A 27,486-nucleotide genomic window follows, 5' to 3' on the forward strand; every position below is an offset into this window, starting at 1 on the left:
TCGTGCCATGCGTACTGATGTAAGATTCGCTCCAGGAAGAAGTCGAACTCGAGCCAAAATTGGTTTATATCGGTATAATTTTGTGGGGAAGGTGATTGTATTACACCTGGATGAGGATCACCTGTTTCAGTAGATAGTATTCGTCGGGGGTAATCGTTAGTCTGTTGTTCGGATCCTACTGAGTTTGGAAATTCACATTGAATTATAGATTCGATCCACATGAACACTCTTGTTTGATAATGTATTGATCGGGTCATTTCATCGCGTAGTTTCTGGGGAGATAAGTGCCCGTGCAACCAAATCAGCATGTGGCAATGTAATGTTCCTTTACCTTGTGCCTCGACAGTACCGTAGTACGCTGTACATTTGCCGTATAAACCATTTTCCTCGCGCCCGTATCGTAATATGACGTTAATGAAGTTGTTTATCATTAGGTCAAAAAAACGTGCACATCCTGAAGGGTTCCGTGCTGCAAAGAGTGATCTTCTCCATTTCGTCCAGTCCTCTCCTCGTTCGATACTTTCCAATGAAATATCCTCACCCGCTAACAGACGTACGATAGGGTTGTCCACGTCAGACGGGTTGATAGTGATGAATAGTGTTGGTGTTCCTTTATTATTAATCAATGCCCTGATTTGGTTACGTAGAGTTAGTTTGTAGCCATCGCTCCCGGGTACGTGTTTTGATACCAGTCTGATCGAAGACAGTAGTCTAAAAGCTTCTTTTTCTTTTGTTTCTGTTGGTTTGTAATACGGATTTTTCTCACATTCTTTGGTTAAGTGACTTAACATGTCTAAATCGATATTTAACAGTTCGTTAGCTATTTTCTTGTGTGACGATTGGGATACCGAGAAACGTAGACTCTGGGACACTAGTGCCTTCCGACATATGTTATAGAAAATAAACGCGAATTCTGGGTCTTTCGCAAACGGGCTGTCGTCTACTAAAAGAAGATGTTTGAGTTGTTCCTCCATGCTTATTTTAATCTTTCGTCCGGGATGGTAAAACCCTCCGATACCCCAAGGGTCCAGATGGGGGAATAACCATGTCAAGATCGATGGATTTTGAAAGTCAGGTACCATACTAGATCCTGTACCAGAAGCCAGGAATGGTTTCCCAGTGAGACATCTCTCCAAAGCAGTTGATTTCATAGTCAGGAATGCCTGTGGTGAGTTGTCTCCAGATGTATATCCTACATTTTCCATCAGTAATTCATTGTATAATTCGTCCTTTGAATTTTCATCCACATTTCGACATGTATAATCTGCGACGGCTGAGCTGATGGCGTCGTTATCGGTCATAGCGCCTATATGTACGGCGTGTGGTATACCCTCGTCTTTGTCGTTGTCAAACAAAAGTCTCATATTCTCTTCGCTGTACTCGGTGCTCGCAGAGTATTCTGGATTTTCGGTTAATAGAAAGTGTATTATTGTCTTTACCCTCGATCTTCGGACTAAGGTAGGTTTATATCTGTGAATGGTCTTACGGTTAGGTAGATCTTTACCGATGAATATAGCACACATTGTGTCCCTTATCGTGTCAGACGCAGGTGGTATAACATTGTTCATGCGTATCACGTCTAGCGGTGATACTAGAACGTTTCCTCTTATACCTTTCCTAGCTCGACTCAACGTATTTTCGTTGTCGTCTTTGTCTTCTGTTTGTGTGGTGTGGTTCAATCTGCACGTGATTACACTGGACCGTGCTCGCGAACATAACATCCTGTCGAAGATAGTTGAATGTTCTATCGCCGTCTTCACGGTTTCTGGTAAACTTTCAATTCCATAATACATCCAGTTACACAAAGCAAATTTAGGCATAGTGAAGGCCGCTAGTGCTTTGTCACATTTTGGACAGAGACATAGCTTGCCAATACGATCACGGTATTCCATGCCTTTATAATGCAGTATGGCCTTTCTGTAAATCTTGATATCATAAGTCTTAGGTAAAATTGAATCTGGCAAGTGTGGATTTTGTAGTAGATTCAGCTTGGTATTGTCTGGGTTTACCCATATACAATCGCGCTTGAAAAACCTCAAAGCGCATGCCGCGCATACTACATTGGACAGTCTGTCCGTAGACATTTCTTGTTTCCATTCCCGTATAATTTTTAATTTTTCATCTTTCCCGATAGGTTTAAGATGATCTTCGTCGATGGGGACCGCTTTAACTCGATTGGGTTGCTGTGATTCTGTAATCGTATCCGCGCAGTCTATACCAGGATTGTCTTGTGGTGGGTTGTTCAAATTTTCTTTGGCAACAGTTCGTCTTTCAAAATCGAAATTGCCACACCGTTCTTCGAAAATACTGAATATATGTTGACGTGGTCTTGCCATGCATTTGAAAACATATATCAAGTTACTGCATTTGCTACTGCATTGGTGTTCAAATATCTTAGCGAATAGTTTGGGTTTAGTTAAACGGGAAAATTGTATGCCATGGGAATCGGCTATGGCTTTCATGTCATTCATAGTAAAATATCTGAACCAGAACATCAGTACAGAGATACTGACAGTGAATACGAGATTTGTAGTGTCATTTATGTGTTTTATAGCGTCATCATGATAAAGCCATATTGTGGTGAACTTGTAATATTCGTTGAAACGTAACACTTTAAGCTTTTCTACATATGGACGGCTATATTCGGGTTTGTACCTGTAGATATCGATATCTGAAATTTCGTCCAACGCGTGAAATCGGAATTAATCCGTGTCAATTTAAATTCATTTAATATCAAGTTTCAAGTTTAACCAGATTTGAATTGGATACAAGGTGACGAATCGAATTTTTCATCAGCGATAATTCCCATAGGTAAAACGATTACTTACCGCGTTGCAGAGTCGACGCTTTCAACGACGATACCGTGTTTTGTGTGTTAATATAAGTGGTCTGCGTTGTGTAATTTGACAGATAGTTCTACTATAAGTTTTTGTAAGCGCTCACCATTCTTCAATATATCTGGAAATGGGTCTGTCGGGGCGTTGGTGTTGATTTTATCTGTTCTGGTCTTTTGTCTTATTTAAATAGGGTGTACTCGTTTATATAGAGTTTTGTCTGTGTATGGTATCTGGTACTGTTACTGAAATTCGTTCAATGATTCTTTAATTGGGTCCAGTCACGAACTGTTCATGTAACACCAAGTAGGCGACACTTTGTCCGCCGTGTGTTGTTATTTTGTTTGGTTGTCAGATCATATGAGTAATAGCAACTATCACGCTAACTAGTCAGCACTTTTACCCATCGTGGGAGGAAGTGTACGTGTTTATGTTTACGTGATGACGTATGCAAGTATTACTGTCACTTAGCTTGTGTTTAATTGGGTCCAGTCACGAACTGCTCACGTAACACCAAGTAAGCAACACTTTGTCCGCCGTGTGTTGTTATTTTGTTTGGTTGTCAGATCATATGAGTAATAGCAACTATCACGCTAACTAGCCAGCACTTTTACCCATCGTGGGAGGAAGTGTACGTGCTTATGTTTACGTGATGATGTATGCAAGTCTTAGCTCGTGTTGTAAGTGACGGTGTATTGCATTCTGAGTCTCTTTATGTGTAAACCGCGACGTAGATTTAAGGTCAGGTCGTCAGACAGAGTCAGTGTGCGCAAGTTCACAGCTCCATTGTTATGGCGAATCTTGGTGAGCGCCTCAAATGTCGCGGTTTGTTGTGTTTGTAATGTTATGATAGAGATTCATAGGTTCTCTCCCGCTCGAATTCTTATTCTTGATGCGCAGGAGCGACTACTCGCTAAGGATTCGCGGCGTTTTGTTCTCTTTCCCATTCGGTACATTAAGGTGTTGTTGTTAATGTAACATTTTTTCCTTCGGGACTAACTTTGTTTGAATTGCCTTGGAACTGCCCTGTTCAGATTTGGAAAGCATACTTGCATGCTGTGACGACGTTATGGGAAGCACGTTGTGCTGGTTTATCACGTGACTCTAAGGATTGGACTGAGTGTCTGTCATTCCAACAACGATGCGGTGGCATCTTCTTTTTCAAACTTTCTATTGCTTCTCATGGGATACATAAGCGACTATTGGATATAATCTCCAAAGAAATTACAGTCCCAGAAGCACATTGCTATTTCAGTTTCCAGTCGGTCAAGTGGGTGTGAATTTTTTATACATGGATTTATCTCAGGATTCGATTAACAACGTTCTAACAGTGAAAACGTCCACCAGGAGGCGATGGCCAAGATTACGCACGGTCTCACAGGAATTCGAATGGACGATTGCGTCGATGAATGGGAACTCTTGCGTCCAAAGGAAAAATTTATGAATATTTGGACGAGATCTTCCGTGTATCCTTTCTCTGAGAGGTTGCTCGTTTTTATATTCATTCAAGGAATATTTGGTATTTCTCTGTCCCGGCTTCTACAATGGTTTTCTGGCAAAGATTACCTCCCAACTATGGTATCTACTTACACCCGGATCTTCAATGACAGGGAATGTCATGTAGACTTTGTCTCGCTGCTTTTTTATCATTTGAAAAGGCGTCCGTTAACCAGTTTTGTCAACGAATTCGTCGGGACCATTGTTAAAATCGAAAAAAAATTCGGCAGTGGTATGATAATGGTTTGTTTTTTAATGGTCCGTGTCTGATTAGCATGCTGAATATTATAGATTTGCTGGACCTTTCCGAGATAGACATTCCATTAGACGACCTGAATCGGTACGTGGAATGCAAAGCAGACGCCCTTCTGGTGTCTCTTGGGTACAAGCAATTGTACGGTACATGTAACAAAGTATGACATTGTTCGTCTGAATTTGGGATTCAGTTGACGAGTTTTTAGGGGATCGATGATCTTATCCCTATCGTCCCTGGGGAACTGAAAGCTGGTTTTTTTCTCGAGGAGATGGCGCTGGCGTATATCCCCCCAACTATGGAAGACGCTATTTTAGACGGACAGTTCGGTAATCATCTCCTTGACCTTTCTTGAACATGTTATATGGTTTATTCATACTTTTTGTTGATGTAATATCTATGTACCCGCTACTGAAGGGTAAATCCTAGACACCGTGGAATAATACAACTTCCTGTTGAAATTAAACCCTTGTCATAGAGTTCTGGATGGGAAGGTGAATACTGTTTCATTCCAATTATCCGTCTGTGGTGATTTTGCGCTCTTTAGACTGTATGCCCAGTATCAATCTCGGAAAACTCCAAGCGCGTGGCAATCTATCAGTTCATATTACTGTGACTATCCACCCAACCAATGTCCACTTATTATGCTGTGACTAATGTACTCCCACCCCGCGCCCGCGCAGGCGCAGGCGGCACAGCCCAAAGCACCTGAAAACGAGCTCTTCTCGTTCGACTTCCACGCACCGTCTCTGGTGCAGAACACGGCTGTGATGGAGCAGCCGAAGAAAGACGTGAAGCAGAATATTTTGTCGTTTACATTAATCAGCGTTTGTACGCTGCCTCTGTTTTCTTGTGATTATGATAGACATTAAAATTTCATGTAGACTGTAGGTTGTACAGACTTTCTCATGCTTGGATTAGGGTATGTACCTCAATGGGTATCTTGGTATCGCTGTGCTTTTCTATACCGCTTCACTGGCGGACTCGTGTTACTCTAGGAGAAGATGGTATGTATGAAGATGTTCTACGCTTTTGGATGGACAAAGACAAAGAAGGCAACACACCCGACGCGTTGCAGGAGGTTATCGAGCATCTCATGTACCAAGGAAAGGCCTGTCCTCATCTATACTCGCTTGTTCTGAGGTTCTTGACCTCGACGCCGGAGCTGCTTAACCGACATCAAACTGGTTTGAAGGACATCCTGGAGCATATCGACGACGTGCAATTGATTCTCCTTGGGAGTCTTACAAGTTTTGAGTCGAAATGGAGTGGCGAGTGTCGGTTTAATGAAGCAATGGTTGATCAAGACGATCAAGGAAAGTAGGAGTGAAATTCAGAATGTAAGTTTCCCTTTCTATTTAATCTGTTCGTTGTTTTTCCTTTCGTAGGATCAAGCTCTCACGAAATCGTATCGTCTGGAGATCGTTGACAGGATAAAGCAATTTGCTGAATTGACAAACACAGAAGAGTCTCGGGTGTTCTATGACAAGGTGCTCCAGTTACATCGACCAGCTCGATCTTCCCAGCGTGCACTTCATGTGTAACCGTTCTTATCATCCATGGTATGTATTGTGTGTATATCTTCTTCTGCGTGTCTTCTGTACGTGTATTCCTCTAATCGCCATTCGCTTGCTCGTAGGTACATCGCGGACGGGCACTGGAAAATGTCAGTGCAATGTCAGTGCGGTCAGTGCATGTCAGTGCATACCACAGCAATGTCAGTGTAAACTGCAGTGATGTCAGTGCAGTGTCAGTGCATGTTTCAAATCATCTATAAATTGGTCAGGGTGTGTCAGTGCGTCCTGGGTTATGTTAGTGCGTTGGTTAGTTCATCGTGTGGTGGCAAAGTTTTTACTTGTTAGATTGAAAGTCGTGGGCCGTGAGAAAGTTAACTTAGGGAGGATTAAAACATACAGTCTCGGAATTTATGGGCCAGACATGGCTAAATAACAAGATATAGAAGTAGACATATATTTTCTACATTTTCAAGTAATGATCCGGTGTACTAAATCAAGCATAGATGTTGGAAAATGAATGAATTATGCTGGAATCATTAGATAGACGCCTCAGAGTATCCCTGTGTATAAATGATCCAATATGCTTGTTTGACAATGATTTGGGATCATACTTGGCTGCAGGCGCAACAATGCTTTGAAATATTGGCCTTAGCTTGGGTGCGGTTTTTTAGTAGGGAGGACGTCCCTATGACACAGCTAAAAGGGAAAGGGAACTAGAAAGTCCCATCGGTGCATCCTAGTTGAGCAGGTCTTTGGGACAGTTGATGGACCAGAGGTAATTCATACCAGTCTACCTACCTACCATTGTGTTCTTCGTTTGAAATAAAAGATAACATGATTATAAGGTAAAAATAATGTCAGTGCATCGTCAGTGCACCATTACTGAAAGTCAGTTTATGTCAGTGCATGTGAGTGCACCGTCAGTGCATGTGAGTGCATCGTCAGTGCATGTAAGTGCACCGTCAGTGCATGTCAGTGCACAGTCAGTGCAAATGCTTGGCGGTCAGTGCATGTGTCAGTGCATCAACTCTTGGCAGTCAGTGTTAAAATAATTCTAGGAGGATACTAGATTTCCAGACACTTAAAATCCGGTCAAAATCCATCTAAGTAATCCTGCAATAAACATAGTTTTATTGTATAGAAGTACAGACTTCAATTTTTTCACAAATCCTAAGTGATGTCAGTGCATGTCAGTGCATAGACATTATATTGTCAGTGAATGTCAGTGCCGACGTGCACTTACATGCACTGACATGCACTGACATTTCTTGTTGCCCATCGCGGACAACGAAGTCGGTAATAACATGGAGATTTGTTTGAAGGGCGGTGGTGTTATACCAACGTCTGTCTGTCCGGAATGCGGTGAAGCTAATAGAGGAGTGTTTCACATGTTGCTTGACACAAATACTGTAGATTCACGTTTCGAAGGAATCCTCAGGGACATGGGCGTCACTGATCGAGTTTTCTACTGACACAGACAGTGTATCTCATGACAAACGTGGTCTTATATTTCTGAACCTGGTGAAATGATAGTTTAAATAAATAAATGTCATATGCAATGAAGCTCATGTACTTTGTACTGAATCGCGAACGATCGCAAAGCAACCTCCATCAACTTAAATAATTCCCGTGATTGAAAGGAAGTGGGTTTTGTGGTTTTTTTTTTAATCGCCAAATTTTGGCGCGTTGGGTCGTGTCTCTGCAACCATTTACATAAACTCATACGTTTCACGGTCAAATTCGGTCCGCTGATCCTCTTTTTCCTTGTGCAGTTTCCGTGTGGCAATGTTTTGTTTCACGAACTCTTTCGTTGTTGACCCATGTATCGTTGCTTATGGTCTGCTTTTATATTGAGATAGCCTCCAGGCCTGTGTCTGTCCCGTTTGACTCTGTAAATACCCATTCTTTACTGTTTCGCTTTCCTTTAAATTTCTACGCTTGTTCTTCGTTGTATCGCTGCTATTGACCATTTTTAACAGTGACATCACTCCTAACCTATCTCTTACGTCTGCTGTGCGATTTGTCGTATTGTCGGAGGAGTTAGATGTCGACTCAGTCATTGGCGATAGTTAGTTGCCTGTTTGTGAAGTGTATAAGGTGCGTGTCTGTTTTTTTTTTTTTTTTTTTAGTTGTATTCTAATCCTCAATACCTGATTATGTTTTTTTTTTTTTTTTTTTTTTTTTTTTTTTTTTTTTTTTTTTTTTTTTGCCTACAAATTGCTTAATTACATGCCTTACAAAATCCAATTTCATACCTACGAATTGCTTAATCCCATGCCTTACAACAATATTCAATAACATGCATTTTACCTCTCTGAAAAGTATGATTTGTATACTCTGCCAAACAGTCGTTGGCATTGCCGGTGTCGAACGGTGTCACCGTGAATTATAAAATAGGGGCATGTTTACTACTGACGCTAATTCCAAACAAACGGACCGCGTCGGATTTGACTGCGGGCCCCAAGCATGATTTTTTTTCCACCATTTTTTCGAGGTCGATTGTCGTTCAGTCTCAGCGACATCGATCTCAGTACCACTAATCATCGTTTACGATATTGCACGCCATAGTCACTCCAAAAGCTTCATCATCAACCCTTAGAATCCTCAGAAGGGACTTTACTCGAACCGGCAAAAGATGATCGTCACTGTACAGGAAGGCTAGCACTTGTCTACCTAGACCTACCACCTTGCAACATATCATATCATATACACGTACACCGAGGCAACATCTTCGCAGGCCATATACTACAACAGCGACCGGGCAGTACCGTCATCTTCCGACACTTCCCCACCCAACACGAATATGAACCAGAACCGGAATCAGAAATAAATCCCATAACATTCGCTGACCCTCGTCGGCCCGACCTGTTCTACTATTACACTCCCGTTCCAATGCCATTCTCACCCGTGCTCCCGGCCTTCGCACTGTCATATTTTGATACTCTTCCCTGCTAGTGCTGTTGGCGGGGAGGGCTCCGAAGCATTGATTGGGTGGCTTCCTGTACAGACGACTGTCGAAGGAGGAGTGAAGGGAGGGGCAATACATGGAGAAGGGCAGGGTTCAGCGTTGGATGATTTCATAGGGAACGGTAAGTCTTGTATTCAATTTCCTCTCTGCTTGAGCGCGTAGAAAGTGCGGCGGGTGCGGTTTATGCTGCCCTGCACCCCACCCTTTCTGTTTATCTGAAAACAAGAAAATTCTTAACTGATACTCTGATATCGATACGATGAAGCAACAGACAAATTTCTCTCGTTCCTGCACATCACCATCCAAACTGTACTTGAACAGGGACAAGACGATATTCGGAGAGATGCCGCTATTGCCCATGGGAATGGCTGGATGCATATTGGCGGTAGGTCTCTTTGCTTCCATTCCTTAAACCTATTTCAGTTCTTCGAACCGAGACCCCACTTAAATACGGGTCAAAACTCATGTTTATTTCGCCTATGTATGTGCGGTGAATAGATCAGCGGAATATTCAAGTACTGGGACGCGTCGGTGATCCAGACGAAATCTTAGTGTCTGTGCTCGTGCAGGATGGAAAGGTGAATGATTCAATGATAATCTCTCTTCACGTCGCTCCCTTTAAAGCCACTTCCAATCATCCCCATATCCATGACCGTATGCTGACCCAACAATTTTTCCCTCTCCAAACACCCAGATTGTACCAGGCACATACGATGCCATGCCTTCATATCTGATATGCACCGTCGATGGTGTGTTGCAGTTCATTCTCGTGCTCGTTGGATGTCTTAGGGAAGTCTTGGTCCAGTCTTGGGCCGCTACTGCTGATGTAGACCAGGCGTATTCAGTGGGATGAGCACCTTAAACCTGGAGCCAAAAGCTGACGTGATTCGAAAATGTTGGTAACCGGACTTGAATGGCAAAGCGACGAGCGTGCCGCTGCAAATGGAAATGTCCACTTCACCTTCAACCGTCACCATCACCACCACCCCTCTTCAAGGTTCCAACAAGACACCACCAGTCCCCTTCAAGGCTCTAAAAACATTTACATGGACTCGAATCGTACGGTAGTATTGTTTCGACGGACAATATAAACGAGCTCTGCGCGGGTTAGTCTATATGGATGTGGGCTACACAACAGACACCAGCGGTACGTACCTGGATGTACTACAACCAACCATCGCTAACACATCCTTCAAAACTTCAACGATACACCCGCGTGGACTCGACCCGCGACCGTATACTGGACGATAAACGGGTCAGTGTGTATAAATGGACACTGCAGACATATCTGGTATGCACCTGCATTACATACCAAACCACTCTCCCTAATACACTCAGAACACCGCCAATCGTCTGTTCAGCGCCGTCCGGTCATGACTGACGGAGGTGTACCTGTATTATGTTAGTGATACTGGACTCGGTCTCTCAGCATGGCAGGTATACACCTGCATTCCATACCCTCAACACCCACTCAGAACCCTACCCGTTGAGTGTCTGTCGCCGTTTTCCACCACTGCTGATGGACTGTTCAGTTAGTCCACTTCACTTACTATACTCGATAATGTGTGCTGCGCCGCAGCTTGGAAGTCGCGTCGGGAATGTCAAGGTTCGTGCAGATCAGCTGGTATAATTAATCACTATCTAGTCACCCTACCCGTATCTGCTAATCCCACCAAGCACAGCAATTGCAGTGTCCTTCCACCCATCCCTCAACTGGTCAGACTGGGCTTGTTGGTGATGACGGTAATCAGACGGAGATCCGTGTATAGGCAGTAACGTGTTTATTGACCTACAGGTGTGGATGCAAAGTCAATCATCATGCGAGGAGACAAAGGACGTATAGGGTACGTATCTTTTCTACTGGTCATTCGGGTTAACGACGCGTCCCATGTTCAATAACACGCAGTTCGACTGTGAGTCGGGCGCGGTAGGCCACGTCGTATCCCAGTATTGTGCTGGGTGACATGTAAGAGGCTGAGACTCACCTGACCAGCATGCTAGCGTGGCGCGATCCGTCGTCAAGTGCATTCTCCGTGGGGTGCTCCTTGGACAACAGGTGTCGTGTCAGAGTCAGCAATAGCAGAAAGACGATGACAAACCGTGACTTACTAATCAGCCGCGGCGCACCACGTCCGGGTGGCACAGAGGACCGAACATTATCAAGGCGCGTCAGTACTGCCTCCGCAACGGGACATCACAGCACAGTACCGCATTGTTAGGAATCGATGATAGACGATGGACGGAATGAGTAGTCAAATCGATAATGTCATCGCAGTTGGGAAGCGGATAGATTGGGAGCCGCGTGCACGACAAACAGGAAGGTAGAAAGGTAGTAAAGCGATAGCGGCAACTGGTTTATGCTGATTGTTGATGGAAGGGTATCAGCACAGCAGTGATGCTGATCCTTGTCGTCGAAAAGGTATTCCCAGTATGACTCTCACAACATCGACAATGCTAAATGGTATAGAGTGTCCAGTTTAACGGTAAAATGATCCATAATGATGTATATCGTCGGGAGTATAATGATATGACTAACTCCTCTCGGTGCCAAGTACGTAAGGTACAGTACAATAGAATTAGACTGCAATGCGATGTGCTGGGCAAAACCTTTAGCTGTCACGGAAGCTGAGTACCGCGCGCGGTGTGTAGACCTTCTACTAGACACGAGACAGAACTGTGACGGCGGTGTGTAGACCTCCTATGGATATCCCATCATGAAAATTTCCTTCAATGTAATGAGATTAGTCCATCATTGCAGTGAACATTGTACAGGACAGTATCGACACATTACGGAAGTTTACCAACACTTCTCGTCCGAAATGACTGGTCTTCTCGTCTACTCACTGTCACTTGTATACGCGTAATAAGCGCGCCTTTACATCCTCCGCGTACCGATAGTCTCTTGTTACATAATGGCCAATGTGCTCGGACTATCCCTTGTCATCCAATTCAATGCTCGACGTCAACATTTCGGAACTGAAGTCAGACGGTTTCTCACGTCAGACGGTAGTTCATCTTAACTCACACGGCAACCACGCGATCGAATGACAAGGGTCAAGGCCAAAGGTCTACAGTTGAGGACAATCAAAGACATCAATTTTTTTGCACGAATTATGTAGTCTATGACACACATGTAGGGTGCCTCGAAACTGTTTTAATAGGTAATACTACGTCTAATTAAACGATTTGCACGAGCAGATTTTTCAGATTCAACTTTTTTGGAAAAAATTTCCCAAAAAATTTGGCGGTGGTCAAAAAAATTCGCTAAATTCTCGAAAAATTCATTTTTAGATAGCTTTTGATATTCTGGGTTCGCGCCTGAAATATCAAAAAAAATTATCGAGCCGTTCCGCTTAAATAAATTCGGCAAGATGCCACCTAACGGCAGACCACCCAGGCAAATGAGGAACATTTCCGGCCAAAAACAATAACTTCCTCAATCTTCTTTTCTCTAAAGGCCATGAATGCATTTTGAGCGAAAATTCTGTTGCAAATTGAACCCTGTAGAACTGGCAAGCTATTATACTTTTTAGCTATGGCTATTCATATTCATAAACTATGTCTATAGTGCTGTGGATGACTGTGCAATACTGCTATTGTGAAGTTGAAAAGAAGACATTTCAAGAAGCAGCTAGGATATAGAATCTGAGCAAAAAAACACATCTTGAAGCACTTCCAAAGGATGTTCCACCAAAAATATTCGTTGTTTCATCAATTGCTCCTGGCGTTTTACGGGTGCTCATCTTGATTTGACGGCGAGTACATCGGCATGGGCAGTGAGAAAGCAAAAGTAGGCCCGCCGATTTTTCAGCGAGTCATTTGTGGTAAATTTTGGAGTCGCCGAGCTGCCCGGTACCAAGTAACATGACTATATTTTGAAAAATTTTGGCCAAAAAATTTGGCGGTGGTCAAAACCTCGTGGGAATTTTACGAAAAGTGTGTTTTTAGACGCTATTTGACCGTCCGAGTTTGAATCCGTCGTTAGTTTTTGCCAGAAAATTCGCGTTCCTGAGATACAAAATTTGATGTCTTTGATTGTCCTCAACTATACGTCCCAGCGGGCTCTAGATGAAGCATCATCACAGAACCATCTAATGAAACGAGTATCATCGATGACGTCATACGCCACCCATTGACCAAATTTGATAAACCCTTCTAGAATATTACATTGATAGGCGGCGATAGTGAGACGGCAAACCCACGGACCTTTATACGTCAGCATCTGGAAAGGGAATAGTTAAGTAATGAAGAGGCTAGTGGGAAGGGACGAAGTCATAAGGATATAGACAAAGAGGAATACCCTTTGCCCTCACAATCGGTTCTTCAAGAAGTTAACGCTATACGAGCAAGTTGCCGTCGGACCATGCAATGGATAGCTTCCGATAGGCAGATACCAGTAACGTCATCATGGTATGAATTACCAATTACCGCAAGGTTTCTGTCAGTCATATCGGTTCATGATCAGTATAGAAAATCACCTGAATAAGCCTTGTAATACATCAATGACTTGATAGTAGATAGTATTTACACAAATCCTATTCTCAACTATGATTTCTATCTATTTCTGATAGGAAAAGTGGTTGTATAAACAAATATTTTAACTGTAATACAGATATACATAATGACATTTGAATTCAAATTAAATCCACAAAATATAAATTCAATAAATTTGTCACCATGCCACTGACATATATCATTATTACTTAAACGCTAATATGAACACACCACATTTATTTAAATAATACACTAGAACCAACACACATTCAATATGACTTTCTAAATCTTGCTGTTAAATAGCTTCTAAAGGTCGTGCATGTCTACATATTGTATCAGACATATACAATGACATACTTTACTATTTGGTTTAATATCCAATTAAAAGGATACTAACTGCAAATAGTTGCACCAAATCCGTAAAGTACGTACAATGTATATTTCTGGACAATAGATATGCACAATATCAACATCATAGAAATGAATAGGATCTTAGCGTCACAATAAAACACCTATTCTTGATAACTATATAAAAAAAAACAAGATCAGATTCTACGTAACTGATAAATATCAATTATATAGAATTATACATACAATGTGAAACAGGGTAATGATACTATAATATAGTTACTTTCTGATGACATACAAGTGTGTTTCTAAACTAAAAATAAAATGTGTTAAACAAATTTGTTATAAAAAGAGAAAAGTAAAAACATAACTATAAACACCTTTTTATTCGACAAGTATAATTATCATAATAGAGAGTAGAAAAAAATCAAAGGAGGCTGTGAATGTTGGTATAATGTACATTGCATACTGTCTAATATATTTGTTCAAAAGTAAAGATGACGCCATCATGAGGAATCATTCTAAAAATACAATGTGTTTCATCATATTACGCCACTATGAGCAAAAGATCCTGAGTAATTTTAATTTGATTCTAGACTATAGAAAAAGACTCTGTGTCTAATTACGTATAAAACACAATTCAAAAAATGAAGTTATTTGCTATTAAATTAAACTATTTTATGTAAGACTATATTAATATGCAGCCCACCAATGAGTGTATATCCGAATAGTCATTGCCGGAATCAAGAAGTTTAATAGTAATAAAGTTGAACCCTGTTTCTAATTCAATGAAATTAAATCCTATTTAAATTCGGACGTAAATAAAACGTAACAACTATAGAAGTTTCTATTCGAATTCAAAAACAACAGATCTTAGGATTATAATATTTCAGTATAAAACTGGGTTGTAACAACCTAATAGTCATTGACATTGGTCAAAGCTTTACTACAGCTTTTCTGTCTTTAAACAACATCATGGTCGAAAATACTGAAATAAACAATGCATCTCTTGGCCAAAACCAGCAACATTCAGACAATATACAATTCCATGTATGTTTAATCCATGCTCAATTCTCTACTTTAACCATTGGTTATACTCATACATTTTCTAGATTGGAACTAAAGTTTTTTTCTTTAGTCAAGGTGGGAAAGTCATATACGGAACAGTCAAGGACACGACCATTAGAGATGTATGTTGTTTGTCTAATAAAACATGACCACTGACAAATATCTTTTTTAAAGGGAACGCTCTATGTAATTATAGAACCAGACAACCTTCATCTCTGCCATAGGCGCATATGTTTACCGTGAGTGTTCATTCCAATATTTAATATTATTATATATACTTATACAACGACCGTTATAAGAGTATTTGGTGTACTTAAAGTATAACTGGTGTAAAACTCTGTATAGCCACGTACAAAGTCTTCCTGTAGTCACCGCTTTCAGATAACGACAGAATAAATCTTGATATTAACATGTGCACAAAAATATAACGTGACAGTACTAAATAGGAGTACGCGTCGAAAAGTCATTATACTCATGTGATTTGTTTGGTGTGACTAAGAAAGTGTAAACGGTCCCGGTCAGCGCTTCAGCGCTTCAGCAACCAAATCCACTTCATTGCAGACGTCGATTTTACTCGTGATCTACTGTCCCACATACCCTTCCCCCGTTCGCGACAAGCAGAAGCCTACCACTATGCTCATCCAGTACAAGCGACAACTTTCCCGTAGTCTTCCTTCACATCGCCTTCGCTACGAAGTATATTTTATGCTACTTCCGCCAAACTTCCGTGTCGACACGACATCGTGGAGCTGTTTGCTACCGTCTACTCCCCTTTCCCTGTCAACGAGTCCGCTCTCACACCCTGTTCTCGTTTACTTGACAGCAGACAATATCTGGTCACCTCTGGTTTGTTACTATCAAAATCCTCATATGTTCGATGATATTCAGTGACACTCCCCCCTCATATCGAAATTCGTACTACTGCTTGTCTACTAACCATATATTCCCATTCTCGTTCGCTCGAGTAAAGTAAAGTAGCGGCTTGTTTTTTACTGTTGACATTGTCGCTATATCAGCTACATTTTTGATATAGATAAAAATACTATCGTGAACAGAACATTATTCAGCGGATAACTCAGATTGATCTGGGACCTTTACTCTACTATACCAGCTAGGGTAATCATGGGAGAGAGAACCCTCCCTTGGGTGAAACGGATGCAGATGCAGATGCTAGCAGGATAGTATACGCGAATACGAAAACAGAGGATAAGAAGAGCGAAAAGCGCATTTTGATACTCTTGGGGTTCTATTTCAACCGCGTCGGCGTTCCGGTGCCTCCCCGTGCAGGCGGCACCCCGCTACTTGTATGTCGTGGAGGATGGAGGTGCGACGGCGGAGTGTATGTCACGGTGGTGGCGGCTGCAGCGACACGCAGGAGCGGAATGGAGGGCGTGTGCGCCATGCGCTCCATGTAGTTGTGGGCGGAAAATAATGGCGTCAGAGGAGGGGTGGAGGGCACAACACAGAGCGCTCTGTGTGTTGTGGTAGGCAAGGTGGAGCGTGGCGGCAATGCGAAAGCCATAACATACATGGCATTGTCGGAGGTGTATCATCAGTCATCGTTCAACCCAACATGTCCTCCCCACTGGCCATCTCACCCGCTTCCCATCGCTTCATCGCTCCTCTGCACATTTTGTACGCCTCAACTTTACTAGTCATACGTGATACCACAACCATCTCTCCTGTATGCCATCGGTTCAACCCTCATCGGCCTGAGCTTCGCATAGCGAGGTACGCATTCTGCACCAACGGATGGCCTGAATACACACCGATGAGAGTACTCAGTGTTCCACGCTGTGCAAATCAAATTACCACCGATACTATGGGGATGGAACTCAACGTGTTGCGGAGCTTCGTATGGTGCATACAGACTGCATCCAGGTGTATTATCAACTCTCTGTACGTCTTACACGCTCCAGCTCACCGCTCCGTACCCTGACCGTATACAAAACGTATCAGTATCACCTCAACAGCGCATAGATACAACTCAACATATTGTTGGCACAAACAATGTCGGGGCACTGTAGAAAGGTTCTATTCAGGTGCGGGATCAGTTCTCTGTTCTTTGTGTACACTCCAACACACCACTCAGTGTACAAGCAAAACCGTCATCCGTTCTATCAGATACCTGCTCGTCGTCTACGCCCCAACTCACCGCACAGTGATGCCATGTGTCTGCGGTATAAAGGGTATTAACCAGATCAACAGTGTGCGAATACGACTCACCGTCACGTCGACCCAAACACCACTGGGCATTATAAAGCCATTCTATCCAGATGCGTCGTCAACCTTTTGCTCGTCATGTGCACTGCAACTCACGTTAGCTCAATAGCGCATAGATATGACTCAAGAAATCCTCGACATAAACACTGTGTGGGCATTGTAGAAGCACTCTATCCAGGTGTATGATCGGCTCTCTGCTCGTCGTGTACACTCCAGCTCACCGCTCAGCGTGCAAACAAAAACCATGGGCATTCTGGAGGCGTTCTATTCAGGTGCGTCGTTAGCTCTCTGTTCGTTGTGTACGAGCCAACTCACCACTTGCTGTACAAACAACTTAGGGTATCCTCATGACACGCAGCTTCATGCGTGCCACTAACAGCGAGCTCGTGGTGACGTGCTTGGCTTGGCGGATGCGACCGTCGTGAAGGGTGGCGGAGTCGATGAGATGGTAAAGCTAGGAAATTATGGTTAAGGTTAAAAAATTGAACACAAGTAGAACGTACCATTAGGGCCTCCCTGGATGGGTCCCTTGCTTTGTCCACCGTCCCTCCGTCTTCGAGCGTACTTTTGAACGAACAGAATGCAGCTGCAGAAAGTTCTTTTGAAACACATTGAGAGCCACTGCAAGTATTACATATGCGTCGCGGAACTACATGTGACCTAGTACCCGCCCAGTGCCGGGTAAACATAAACGCGAAAACAACCGGGCGGTAAATGCCGCGGCGCCTTCCATATTGGGCGATACTGAACACCGTTTTTTGTTCCAGCGGTAAAAACTTGGACTCAAATTGGCGGACGCACCTTATAATAGATGAACCCTTTTTTGTAAAAAAGAAATCGTAAAGAGATTGAGATTGAAAAATTTAATGTAAAAAGCACACAACGTACTGGATGGGTCTCCCTACATAGATATCCTGTTCATTTTTCCTTACCACGCTCATCATTATCCTAGAATCCTTTGAATACTACTCTATCTGTCAGAAATCTTCCCGTCTAACTGTGTATGGCAAGGTAATAAATCCGCTTTGAAACGACTGATGGAACTGCCACACATTCGTGGGATTCACCAGATACATCCGACCCTGTTTAACGACTAGCACTCGACGCTCCACAAACCGATCGATACACACTGACTATTTAACCAACGCGGTGTTGATGAACGATGGATACGCGGTCGGAGAAGTAACTTGCGGGTACAGTGGGAATCGCACGGACGGTAATATGCGAAAATCTGTTCAAGTCGCTTCCAGAACAAAAGCATCTTCACACGACTGACTTTAAGGGTACGACTTTGCGACTGCTCATCGCTCTTCCAAAATTATGGATACATGATGAGCAGAGAGCATCAAGTTTTAGAGGCGACACATATTTTTGCTTTCACTATGTCATAGGATGGCTGCAGAGCACAAAAGTCGTGATTTGTGACGTCCAAAATTTTAAACAGTTCATAATTTTCTTCTAAAATGAATGGAGCTAGGCATATATAAGTGCAGTGCTGACACACGGTATAGATGACAAGCAACTGATAAACGCTGCCAGCTCAGACGTTCACAGTGCTGATTATCATTGCTCGGCGATGAATGATACTGAATGTTCGAGATATCTTCTTCAATGGGCACATCGGACCTTAGATTACAATGTCATAATAGAGATCGCTTGCTGAGATCTCCCATGAGTGGCATAAGAATATCACGGGTTAGCTGTCTATCTGAGTGCATCGCCTATCCGCTAACTGGCGACGACTTTGGATGGATCACGATGTCACCGGACAGATGCCTGACTATGAGTGCACAGTTACAGTGTAACCGGTAGTCTGTTGACTGTAGTATCTATATGATTGAGTAGCAAGGTAGATACATTAATTGATATTGAATGTGTTGGTAATAAAGCATTGTATATGATATTGAGCTCTAAAATCGAGATACACAAACACACTTCAAACACCCCATCACGCCTTGACTGGTACCGTCTCTTTAGGACAGTGCGTCGTAACAATTTCCAAAAGCCCACTTTCGACTATCTCTGAAAGATATTTGTCCCGACGCAATCCAAACTCCGACGTCTCCAACGTCATGGTACCGTAGGTTCTTATCCGACAACCCGGATCTGTACTACGCGTAGCGGGATTTCCCACCAACCACCCGGCGCCCCCCTCCCAACGATATCATACATGAAGTGACTGTTTCTGAAGAAGAAAAATGGATATCATAGAAGATAGTGCTACGCCCCACATTCGACCTATCTTACAGTGCCACGGCATAAGAGATATAAATGGAAATCCAGTACCATACCACCGAGCACCTGCCCAATATCCTACAAAAAAATTACAACAAAACCGGGATGTCTTGTTCCAATAAAATGACTTTACAAAGCATTATAATTACGAGGATATTGATGACTATGGTGAAGCGATATGAAGATATACGGCATTTATATTAACATTTGCAACATTATTAACCTTGTTGACTTGTATATGGACTCAGTGGTTCATTCTAACCGGCCAAGAAGCACAGGTTATTGGTCAACCAAATTACGTACACGACGAAGACAGAAGGGGTAAATAGGGCAAAAATGATAGTATATTCGACATAACATAAGTTAATTTATGCGATTACGCATTACACTCAACATCTTATGTGTTAAGTCATATTACGTAAGAACATTTCGCATCTCGACTAACCAGTCAGAATTTAAGTATAAAAAGGTTGAGGCTGAACCTTTCATCTAATATATCACATCATGAACCAACCTATCACTCAAAATCAGCTACGACTTGCGATTCAAAACGGATTTGTTACCTTACCAAACACAGTCAGACCTGAAGAATTTCTAAACGAAAGAGTGGTATTATACCGTGGGGACACTTTCGACGACAATATTTCTTACCGGGCTATCAATATTGTTGGACAAATTGCCGATGCGACTGACATTACCACTTCGGCAACTAATGGTTCTGTTGTAGGGGACGAAGATGGTGCCGATGTAAGATATATTCAACCAACAATCAACGGGTATATTCTGATGAATGTAGCACCTAATTATTCTAGAATGTTTTAACTGTACCGCCACTTTTTGGACGGAACTTTGGTGCGCTCAAATAAAGGGGATGCGGACATTTTTAAACAAAGCTGAAAAAATATATCCTTGGACCGGCATGGTATGTGCTCACTATCGAGGCAACCATCCATGATTCACCATCTATAGGCTGGAGGGGTTGAATCTACTTGTATCAACTTTATGGATGTAAACGAGAGAGAAGCCAAAATATCAGTTTATTGGAAAAAAACGATGACGTCAATTCTCGACGAAGAGGGGCGAGATATACCGAAAGGAATTTGGGCAAACAGTTTGTGTCCAGGGAAATGGATTCTGATTGAAGCGGTAATCGTGTGCGCAGAGGATTTAGTGGACGACTGGAAAATGGGGGTGTATCGGAATTATCGTGCCTGGGGCCGAAGTGCTCAAACGATAAAGATAAATAAAACGTAAAATTAAATAGTACAGTGTAAAGCCTCTGCTTGTGTATAGTAGCCTTGTAATGTGACCGCAAATGGAAAAGTAGGACAGGTGTGGCCGAAAGTAAGGAAAACGGGAAAAGTAATCATGTGTTGAAACTTTACCGTAGAGTGTAATGTAAGCATCAACCAGCTTCCAGCGTCTAATCATAACATTTTAAAAATGGACGAGGAAAACCAGTCCGACCATTCAGATTCAAACTTTAAAACGAACATTATCAAAGATTTCATTGACACCCAAATCCTATTTGCCTCCCGTAGCATGTGAATGTATCAATAATGTCAATAACACTCCAATATCTTTGTATTACCATTTTATATATATATATCACTCCACGAGAAGAGAAATTACTATATATTACCCCTGAGAAGGTATATCCGTTTTTTGTTGATTTGAGGCCTAAACCGACACTTTCCGACAGCCATATATCTCTGCACTACACAACTCACACCTACATTGATTACTTTTTATCGCCCAGGGCGCGTCCTCATTCCAATCCATGAAGTTACCGCACATGTTTGGCATTGACTCATAGACTAGACTCAATTTGACAGACGGTTACTGCCATCGCTACTTGAGTGTCAGTGTATTACCCGTTAATAAAGCACTATGTGGTAAGAAACTTAGTATATTTGGCAGCATTATGTTTCAAATGAATGTGAAAGACGGATGGACCAATATATTTCAAGTATGTTGTAACATTTGATTACCTACTTTGTGGAATTTCTATATTCTGAATATCCCGCCGTGAAAAGTCCAAAAAATGGAGACAAAAAGAGACAGGCTCATAATGCTTTATTTCTGTCAAAATTTTGAAGAGTAATGAGTTGAAACTGCTTCACAATATGTATGGATTGTCACAAACACAAATTTTGTGAAATACCGTGTGAAACGAGAGGGTTTCCGGAAATTATATGAAATTTACAATAAACGTGCTCGTCGGTCCAGAATGAACCGAGCTTCAGGTGCAAGGGTCCTGTAAAACACAGTGGTAGAAATGAAATGGTAACGGTAATAGTGTTTACATGGTCATACGATAACCGATTACAGTTTTGAATAGATTGACATCTGACGGGTTATCCAATCTCCCGAGTCCTTAGTACGCCACCCTGGGGCGTATATTGGTGTTTAGATGGTCATACGACATTAGGTTTTTGATTGAACGACTCAGGGCAGTTCTATAACCATTCTGAGTAGCGTACACGTTACCGTGGAATATACACTTTTGTCGTACTCCACAACGAGCAATAGTTCATGCGGATTCGTTAGTTTATCTGCTCCAGCCTCCCACGGGAGATTTCCACCAGAATAGCATACGTAGACATGCATACCAGATAACCTGAATTTCAAAAGCAGTTACCATTCCTAGATGTCCATGATGATTAAATGTGAGCTTATTCCAACCTATGACACTTCTTCTTGTCTCGCCACATTCAGTACACCTCTCCCGAACGCGGATGCGATAGCCTCGAATCTATTCTCCTCGACCTCCGCAAGGAATAAATCATGTCTATCAGCAAGCTTATCATCGCTCAGCTTGTTCTCGCGTATGACACCATGTTCGCGTGCATACGCGAGTCTACTTTGTTGTCTATGGTTCCGGTCAGTAGAACGTTTTTGTGTTTAATAACAAGTCATTCGACAGAGCATACGCTGACTAGGATTAACCTGATTTTTTTAGACGACAATGACGATCACCACTAGTGTTATTTTTAATATTGTCGATGCGGCAAGGCAGAACGCCTTGGCTACTCTTTCGTAGAGGTGGGGGCTAAACCGAACATGTAAGTCAACAATGGGGTATTTGAGTGACTGTGTAAGATTCGTGTGCAGTGTTCAATCTCAGATACAAGCTGTTATGGATTTCTTTGTTTTGATAGGAAATCGGAATTGTATACTTTTCGAGGCTTCTATTCTGGACTACATATGCATTCTGGGTTCATCATGTCACTCGACGACAGAAATGATTCAACTATTAACGACAAATAACCCAGACTTTACTACACCTGTTACTGTGTGAGATGCCCCTGGACCAGGCACTCAGGGACTGTTCCTCTGGCATTGGGGTCAAAAAAAAAAAAATGATGTGGATGTTCATTGTCCCTACAGTTCTAGTCGTTTCTGAGTAAAAGAGTACAACATCATCAACAAACGTGAAAAGCTAGGATTTAATTGACGGCACTACTGGGCAGACTTCCCGATGCCATCAAACACATGTCGTCGTGTTATTGACATGCGTACACGTAGGGTCTATACTGTACAGTATCTAGGTAAGCTTTGAGATCAAGATGGGAGCTGAAGTCGCTTGGACGGGCAGAGGCGAAGGGTTATGATGAAGCTCATGCATCAAGAAAACCGCCATGTACAGAGGAAAGGTGCGAGGATGTTAGAACATTAAATTGGTACGGCGTTCCATAATCGAAGAATAGAGGGCATCGCCACGCATATACTCGACATCAGTAAACTTTTGGACGTAGAGATCTGCCGTACATCGCGCCTACAAACTTTCCACTCAACCTCTACGCTTCCGGATGGTTTTCGACAACAAGGTTCTACAAACCACTATAATACCCTTTGCTTTTACATGTATAGGCATATACGACTCATAGTTTCAATTTGATACCGAGTCGCACATCATACTTGCTGTGTATGGATGAAACGGTCGCATAAATGCGCGTATGATGAAGTTTGTGAGTGTCTGCATTTGCAACTAGGGCTGTGACATCCCTAGCTTTTCCCATCTTCGTTATCTTCCTTTTGTTATCTTATCTATGTTTCAACTTCATTCCTATTCCGTCGATCACCTGAGACTGATTAGATTACTTCCCTTCGGCTAGATTGTATATTATTCATCTTCCTTTTCTCCCTTGGCTTTGTTACTTGATTCGGATTCTGATTACCTTGGCTAGCTAGTCCTACAGTATAAATACATTCATGTTTCTACTGTAGACCCCAGCGAACAACGAACACTTACACTTATCTTTCGAATGTTCCCGCTTCCCTACCTAATCTCCCCGTGTGCCAGAACGACATTATCGTTACCTCCCAGTCACGATAGTCACTTCTGTCGCATTCGTGGTGTCCCTCTCTCCCAATCATCGCAACACAAACCCAATACAACACTATCAACACCAACACACCTAGCTCCTGGACCCCCTCATTGCATACCATTTCCAGTACCAACGATCACTTTTCCAGGAGGGAATACACAGTTTCACTTCAAGACAGTCTCGAACACAAATTCCATACGCTCCGCCGTACGTACGCTCGCCTTGTTCGGCCAATTCGCGTGCCGTAGGCCGATTCCGTTCGACGATGGTAGGTCCAGTGTGTAGTACAGTAACATTCGAACGGTGTGTGTGGTGATGTGCGTGCGCTGGAACGGTAGGAAGATGATCGCATACCCGATCTCGGTCTGTAGGTCTATGACAGATGTATGTGTGAAACCGATGATACGCAGTATGGTCTGGAGTTCGTCGGATATGACAAAGGTAACTGATCCAGAGTTGGTATGGATGTTCACGAGGTAGTCATTTGTGAACGCGTCCAAGTCTGCAAAGGGCTTCATGGGTAGCAGGTCGGATACGTGGGGACACACTTGCATTTGTGTAATTACAGGAAGAACGTGTTCCGAAGGCTACAATGCTTGCGTCAAGGTACAGTAGAATGTACAGTGCTAGAAAGGACGTACAACGAGAGGTACGAGTTTAACGTTGTTAGCTCTCTAGAAATAGAGGTAGAGGGAAGCAAAAGTTGCTATCCTGTGTGGACATTAGAGGAATATGTCGGGACCGTTCGGTAGCACCAACCAAGTGTTTGCTTTTACATCGGATAAGAAAATGATTTGACAAGGAAGTAATAATCCTAGCGGTGATATTAGATAATGTCAAATGGCTTTACTGTGGCTCAGCAGTTGCGTCGTGCTGTGGACATCGCGCGTGTTGTAGGTCCATATTCTATCGTCACGTCCGTAGCCGAGAAACTGCATGAAATATCTAGCATGTGATGTCACAAGTTATGATATAATATTAGAAAACAATTAGCGGGGATCTAAGTGTAAAGTGTAGTATGTTTGCGTAGGCGGATATGCTTGAAGAGACTGACACTCGGTACTGACTTTTTCCTGATAATTTCATGCCACATTTAGTCCTCGAACAAATCCAAACCAGTTCCAAATACAGCGTTGCACTTGTTCCGAACAAGTACCTTGCTTGAAGCCGGGCGCAAGACAAGAATTCCAGCGCATGCAACCCCAAGGCATAGCGTTAGAAGCAGTAGAAAATCTCGTGTTTTTGAGATGTCCATCAGCAAGATGTGTGATAAGATAATTGGCACAATGGAATTTACATATTCCATCCTCTTGTATTACTCGATGTTTTGTACATGCGTCGACATCGGCAGAGACCCGTCTATGTCTTTTGTGGTCTTCTTCATGATGCTCTTGAGTTTGACCTGACTGTTGTTGGTCATGTCTGTCATGGGATTATTATCTTGGTCGCCTTAGGTTCTTTATCCATTGCTCTTCCCTTTGACTAACGCCTTCCAGATGGAGAAACCTGTGCCAAATATACTGAGCTGGAAGTGTGTGTATCAATCCTGTGTGTGCTCGGATGATATGGGTTGCATGTTCCAAGTAAATGCGTCCGGTCAGTAGCATGTAATTTGGACGCGGTTGGTTGGGCTATTATATACGCAGGCATTTATCGGTTATGGGAACTAGGCATCCTGCCCATGTAATATAACGAAAAGCGTAGGCTTACAGACAATGTTTGATGTCTCGACATGTATCTAAATTATATGTCGGAGTACACACCTGTCTATTACACATCTAATTACATATCCGAGTCGTTGTTCGAGTACATCGCGGTCGAGTGGCGATTACATTAAGAACGATTAGTATTTTTTCCTCCTCTACCCGATCGAAGCCGGTTTTTGGAATTGGTTTCAGGTGCATCAACATGCACGTAGTCGTCATCTAACACGGGTTCGTCGTTCATATTGATGTCTTCCTCTTTCTCGACATGACCTTTCCTTCGATAGGAGTCTTCTTCTTGGTTGTATGAATCATGCAACCTAATCCGTTTTACTGGTCTAGGAGAATGATCTGGTTAAAAAAAGATACCTTGCGCATTAGATGAATATCGACCATAATAAAGCTTAGCAACTAACCATCTGTGAACTCGACGATGTCCCCGGCGCAAAGTAAATTGAACGACTCGTCAACGGATGGGAAGAGTGAATGATCGGCTTTAGAATGTATTTGCTCCGGTAATTTCCCTACCCTTACAAATTCTATAGGAATGATTTCCGGCCACCAATAGCCACCAGTAACAACAAACCCTAGCTTGAATGTCATCCAAATAATGTCTCCTTGCTTGAAGGTAGGTTCGTTAGAGTCCGCAAGACTGCTAATTCGATTTTCCGTAAATTCAAAGTATTTCGGTCTGTCTGGGTTCGGTATTTGATGAGCTTCAGGGAATCGTGTTATGCCTTCCTTCAGCCAAGGGTGAACTTCATAAGGGACTTTATATTCGCCACCCTCTTTGGTATTGAATGCTGAACGGTTCGCGAAAACTCGAGTGTTAATGATATATTTATCTCTATTAGTCGAGCTGCGACCGTTCTGCCATGGTCTACGAGGTCTGTTCCCTTTGTTAAATCCAGGTTGACGGCATACATGATCTTCAAAAATCTTCCCGTCATTGGCGGTCATAGAACGGAATTAATATAGTGTAGGAAGATACCTTGATATTGTCCCATATGCTAGTATCGCGGGATGTGTCGAAGGCGTAACTAAATTTACATTTAAACGATGGTTCATCTTGACTATTAATTGATATGAAAAGTGGTATTAATATACAATGATACTTTACATGCAAATTCACTTACATTTGCCCGTCAGGTACGCCTTCGGGTGCCTCCTCTCCATACGGTACAAAATTTCCGGTTTCGAGGTCAGTAGTCCATTTCCATATACCCGCGTGTACTAGTACAGCCACTTTCCCTGTGACAGTGTCACAGACCTGTAAGCGCGGACTATGGTCAACCGATATATTTTGTGATTTAGTATGAGCAGTGAGACTGACTATCCATTTCGAATTATTTAAACCTGGTCGTGCTACCACCAAAGGGTCGTTCGTATTCAAGGAGATGGCCGCTTTCGTGAAGGTGATGTCCTCCTTTCTTAATTTCTTTGACTGCCATATAGTCATTATGTCAGATATTTCTTGTGTGTGAGACATAATGGAAGTCGAGTGTAAAATGTGATAAGAAGGGGTCGTTCAACTGGTACAATCGAATATAACCTGTTGAAGTATATTCTTTTATAGCTGTATCATGTCGTAAAATGTGTCTACAATGCTAAGGCCAATGTTTTTTCAACTTTGGAAGGGTATAGTAATCGTGATGATATAATACAATTTGATCCAAATGCGGGATGGTTGTGCTTTTTGCAACGTAATTAAGATTAGTAATATGAGTAATACGTCGCACGTAAGTGGGAGGATGCTTACGAGCAATTTTCTGACTGATTCGTCGTATATATCATCGTACAGCGAAGAAGTGTTCTGTTGCTACCGAACAATATATTCGAATGGCCGACCACGACTACGCAAAGGATACTCTTTTCACTTCGATGGCATGTTTACCCCCAAATTTAATCTACCGGATAATGTCGTTCTGTCACTTAGAACAGTTGATCGCAATGAGAGGGACTTCACGTCTCACTCGAGAAATTGTTCAGTCGTACGTCAGGTACATCTGGGGTTT

General features: G+C 42.5%; 5 protein-coding genes across 5 annotated transcripts; 2 read left to right on the plus strand and 3 right to left on the minus strand.

Moving 5' to 3' along the window:
- Window positions 1-3,625: 3,625 nt before the first annotated feature.
- JR316_0008507 (Ribonucleoside-diphosphate reductase small chain) lies at window positions 3,626-4,939 on the plus strand (the record flags this gene model as incomplete). The annotated part of the gene is made up of 6 exons (XM_047894221.1): window positions 3,626-3,638; window positions 3,688-3,794; window positions 3,869-4,104; window positions 4,166-4,563; window positions 4,623-4,744; window positions 4,793-4,939. 6 exons carry the CDS (start codon window positions 3,626-3,628, stop codon window positions 4,937-4,939), a joined length of 1,023 nt encoding a protein of 340 aa, XP_047747536.1.
- A 301-nt stretch (window positions 4,940-5,240) lies between these two features.
- On the plus strand, window positions 5,241-5,908 carry JR316_0008508 (uncharacterized protein; the record flags this gene model as incomplete). The annotated part of the gene is made up of 2 exons (XM_047894222.1): window positions 5,241-5,415; window positions 5,469-5,908. 2 exons carry the CDS (start codon window positions 5,241-5,243, stop codon window positions 5,906-5,908), a joined length of 615 nt encoding a protein of 204 aa, XP_047747537.1.
- Window positions 5,909-16,225: 10,317 nt separating this feature from the next.
- Window positions 16,226-17,935, minus strand: JR316_0008509 (uncharacterized protein; the record flags this gene model as incomplete). Its single annotated transcript, XM_047894223.1, has 7 exons — window positions 16,226-16,451; window positions 16,749-16,850; window positions 17,135-17,154; window positions 17,206-17,227; window positions 17,580-17,656; window positions 17,706-17,800; window positions 17,863-17,935. 7 exons carry the CDS (start codon window positions 17,933-17,935, stop codon window positions 16,226-16,228), a joined length of 615 nt encoding a protein of 204 aa, XP_047747538.1.
- A 5,997-nt stretch (window positions 17,936-23,932) lies between these two features.
- JR316_0008510 (uncharacterized protein) lies at window positions 23,933-24,322 on the minus strand (the record flags this gene model as incomplete). Its single annotated transcript, XM_047894224.1, has 1 exon — window positions 23,933-24,322. The coding sequence occupies one exon, from the start codon at window positions 24,320-24,322 to the stop codon at window positions 23,933-23,935; it is 390 nt and encodes a 129-aa protein (XP_047747539.1).
- A 1,279-nt stretch (window positions 24,323-25,601) lies between these two features.
- Window positions 25,602-26,960, minus strand: JR316_0008511 (uncharacterized protein; the record flags this gene model as incomplete). Its single annotated transcript, XM_047894225.1, has 5 exons — window positions 25,602-25,822; window positions 25,888-26,410; window positions 26,463-26,544; window positions 26,608-26,741; window positions 26,805-26,960. The coding sequence occupies 5 exons, from the start codon at window positions 26,958-26,960 to the stop codon at window positions 25,602-25,604; spliced, it is 1,116 nt and encodes a 371-aa protein (XP_047747540.1).
- Window positions 26,961-27,486: the final 526 nt, after the last annotated feature.

This window comes from Psilocybe cubensis, chromosome 7 (genome assembly GCF_017499595.1).
Source record: "Psilocybe cubensis strain MGC-MH-2018 chromosome 7, whole genome shotgun sequence".
Taxonomy (NCBI): domain Eukaryota; kingdom Fungi; phylum Basidiomycota; class Agaricomycetes; order Agaricales; family Agrocybaceae; genus Psilocybe; species Psilocybe cubensis.